This window comes from Meleagris gallopavo, chromosome 9 (genome assembly GCF_000146605.3).
Source record: "Meleagris gallopavo isolate NT-WF06-2002-E0010 breed Aviagen turkey brand Nicholas breeding stock chromosome 9, Turkey_5.1, whole genome shotgun sequence".
NCBI lineage: Eukaryota > Metazoa > Chordata > Aves > Galliformes > Phasianidae > Meleagris > Meleagris gallopavo.
In genome coordinates, this window is record NC_015019.2 from 10,952,522 (window position 1) to 10,955,599 (window position 3,078).

Consider the following 3,078-nt stretch of genomic DNA (forward strand, 5'->3'; position numbering starts at 1 on the left):
GGTGGGTGAGACCGGGCTCCTTCCTGTGCGTGTAAGTGCAGAGGGGAGGCCACGGGCACTGCGTGTTGTGTGGGGGAATCCCAGGTGACAGGAGGACCCCGAGGCCGGGCAGATCCCAGTGGAAGAGAGCCCGCAGGAACCTCTGGGCTCTCCTGTGCTGGAGCTGGAGCAGGAGCCGAGGCTGCGGCTCGTGGCTGAGGCCGGAACTTGTTGGTGCTGCCCATGCTGACCCTCTGCCCTCCTTCAGCCTCAGAAGCCACCCATCTCCTGCCCTGCACATCAGCCTCTGGGCCCTGAGCCCCAGCCCGACGTGCCACCACCACCCACGGCAGGCCAGAAGCTTTGGGAAACTGGCTCCCACCTCTAGCTTTGGGACTTTTTCAGATGATGCTGCAGCCTCACATCAGGCACTTGAGAGACAGATTTGGTGGAGGAAGGGACGTTTATTTGTCCACAGGAGGAGTCACTTAATGGTGGGGGAATGTGAGTGGGGAAGTGGTTGCACTCTGCAGGCAGGGACAGGTGCTTGTGGACGCCTGGGTTTCTCCAGCACAGGGACTGGTGTCAGGAAAAACAGCCCGAGGCACTGCTGAGCACACTCATTGTGCCTGGGCACTGCTGTGTCCTGAGGTGCCAGCTCTGTCTGCTCCCGCTCGCCAGCTCTCTTCTCCCCAGCAGCAGCCTCACGTTTCTCCAGGTCAGCTCTGCTGCTGGTGGCCGCCCCGCAGGCACAGCAGGTGGAAAAGCAGCTGCAGGAGCAGCAGGATGAAGCAGTAGCAGGCTCCGAGGCTGTAGCAAGGGATGTGTGCAGCTGTACCTCCTGCTCCTCGCTCTGTGCCTGTGGAAGGACAGAGGAGAAGTGGCTGCTGGAGACAGCCTTCTGCCCCAGAGACATCTCTGCTGTCCCCAGGCTGTGCAAGGAGAGCAGGCATTCTGCAGGGGGAACACAGGAGGAGTCTGTCCAGGCACACGGGCACTTACCTCTGTCAGGATGCTCAGTGGAAACCTGCTGCTTGTGCACGGCCAGGGTGATCTGCCTGCTTTGTGTTTGCTGTGGGAAGTCAATGCTGTACACCCCGCTGTCACTGAGCTGCAGGTCCCGCAGCAGCAGGGATGCGTTCTCAGGGAAGACCTCAATGCGGTGCTTGTATGAGGGGTGAGGGAAAATTACTGCAGAGCATTTCTTGGGAGCTCCCCAAACATCCAGGGAGCAGTTGTGCACCGTGCAGGTGATGATCACTTGTGAGCTGTTCCCAAACTTCCACCGAATTGACAGTGGGAAGCAAGAGGAGTTGTTGAGTCTGTAGGAGACGGGCAGGAGCACGGACTGCCCCACGGTGCCACTGACGGCATCCTGCGGGATGTCGATGAGAAGAGCCAGGTTTTGGCCTGCAGAGCAGGAGGAGGCAGCTCAGCAGCCATTCAGCCCCAATCTCAGCACCCGGTGCTCGCAGCACCCCATCTCCCACCGCCCCTCGCCCAGCAGCCACGCGCCCGATGCCGGCCCTTGGCTTCACAGCCAGCCCGGCACCGGCTGCAGCCTGCAGCGAACCCAGCCGCGACTCACCCAGCAGCAGCAGCAGCAGCAGGAGGGAGCCGAGGCCCCAGCAGCGCCGCCCGCGGCACATCTCCTGCGGCTGCCGTGCTCTCCTGGCCCAGGAGGAAGTCAGCGGCTCTGGCTCAGCCCTTCTGCGCCGTTCGGGTTCGCTGCGGGTGGGTGAGACCGGGCTCCTTCCTGTGCGTGTAAGTGCAGAGGGGAGGCCACGGGCACTGCGTGTTGTGTGGGGGAATCCCAGGTGACAGGAGGACCCCAATGGAAGTGAGCAGGGTCTAAACCACACTCCCTTCAAACTGTGAGCACCAAGAACAAGGCTCCATGCTTTAAAGGAGTTGAAGAAAGCGTAACGCACTGATAAACAGAAAATGGGAATTAATGAGGATTTTTATTTTTAGGAACTATAAATAACATCGGTTTCCACGGGCAGATGAAAGAACCTCTCAGGAGCAAGAGAAAAACTTCCCCCTTTTAGGCAGAGAGGAAGAGTCAGGCTGTCAGTAAGCACAAGGAAAAGACCCAAGAGTCTTCTCCAGAATGGTTGGTCTAAGATGCAAGTCCAGAACCACCAGCTCTGTTTCAAAGCCTGTGGTATGTAGGTGAAATAGGTTGGTTTGGAGTCCTGACCATATGGCTTTGATGATCAGGACCACAGGAGATGGCCTCCATCCTTCTCCATTTATTTCACTGCATGGATTTCTTCCACAATTCAGCCTTTGTGACAGGTGAGGAAGATGCATGGATATGGAAGGTGTGCCTGCCAAGCAAGGGGTTGGAAACACATGCTCTTTAAGGTTCCTTCCAACTAAAAACTATTCCATGATTCTACAGTTCTATTATATCTCACCTGATGAGAATATTCACATTTTTTAATGAGACTGCCTTGGTTGCTGGCGCCCAGGTAGCAGAAATCAGAGCAGTCTCCTCGTCAGACCAGGGCTTGGTCTTCTCCGTGGAGATCCAACATGGTGTGAAAGGCTTGGCCCAGGAGGGACGGTCATCTCCACAAAGTTCAAGGGCACCTCCTACTCCTGGCTGGAAGACCTGACTAGATCTCCGTGGTGATCCCGCCCTCAGCATGCAGTACCCACTTCACACCTCTTTTTCTTCCATTCTCAATGTCTCTTGGGCAATGGTAGTGATTTGCTGTGTCCAAGAGTTGGATATGCAGCACTAGGCTATGATTCTCACTTGGTTGGGTCACTCATCTGGGAAGGAAATATGGGAAGTTGTGATGGGGGACTTCAAAGCCACAGCTCAAAGAACAACTCTTCAGTGACAATCAGAAAATTCACACCCCTTCACACCTTCACAGAACCCAGCTCTTTGTTCATAGATTTTCAAGATTCATCACAAGTTTTGGGACTTCCTCCTGCACTTCAGGTCGCATGTGATCTCCGTGGGTTTGGGGTATGCTCGGGGTAACAGGTCCTGCCCCATCTTCACCATTGCACTGCTTGTTGGTACTTTTCAACCACAGCTTTTGCATAGCTAAAATCACATTGCAGATGCAGACTGTAGCA

General features: G+C 55.8%; 1 protein-coding gene across 2 annotated transcripts in view; it reads right to left on the bottom strand.

Annotated features, from left to right (window-relative positions):
- Positions 1–1,805, bottom strand: part of LOC104912190 — a 4,628-nt gene extending 2,823 nt beyond the window's left edge. The window contains exons 1-2 of one of the 2 annotated variants that reach the window (XM_010715300.3): positions 1,568–1,805; positions 1,226–1,389 (exon numbers count right to left, since the gene is read on the bottom strand). In XM_010715300.3, the coding sequence (XP_010713602.1) occupies positions 1,226–1,389; positions 1,568–1,628 (225 nt within the window). In that variant the 5' untranslated portion in view covers positions 1,629–1,805. The remainder of the gene's footprint in view (positions 1–1,225; positions 1,390–1,567) is intronic. The other variant, XM_010715302.3, reaches the window with a different exon arrangement.
- Between the last annotated feature and the right edge of the window lie 1,273 nt (positions 1,806–3,078).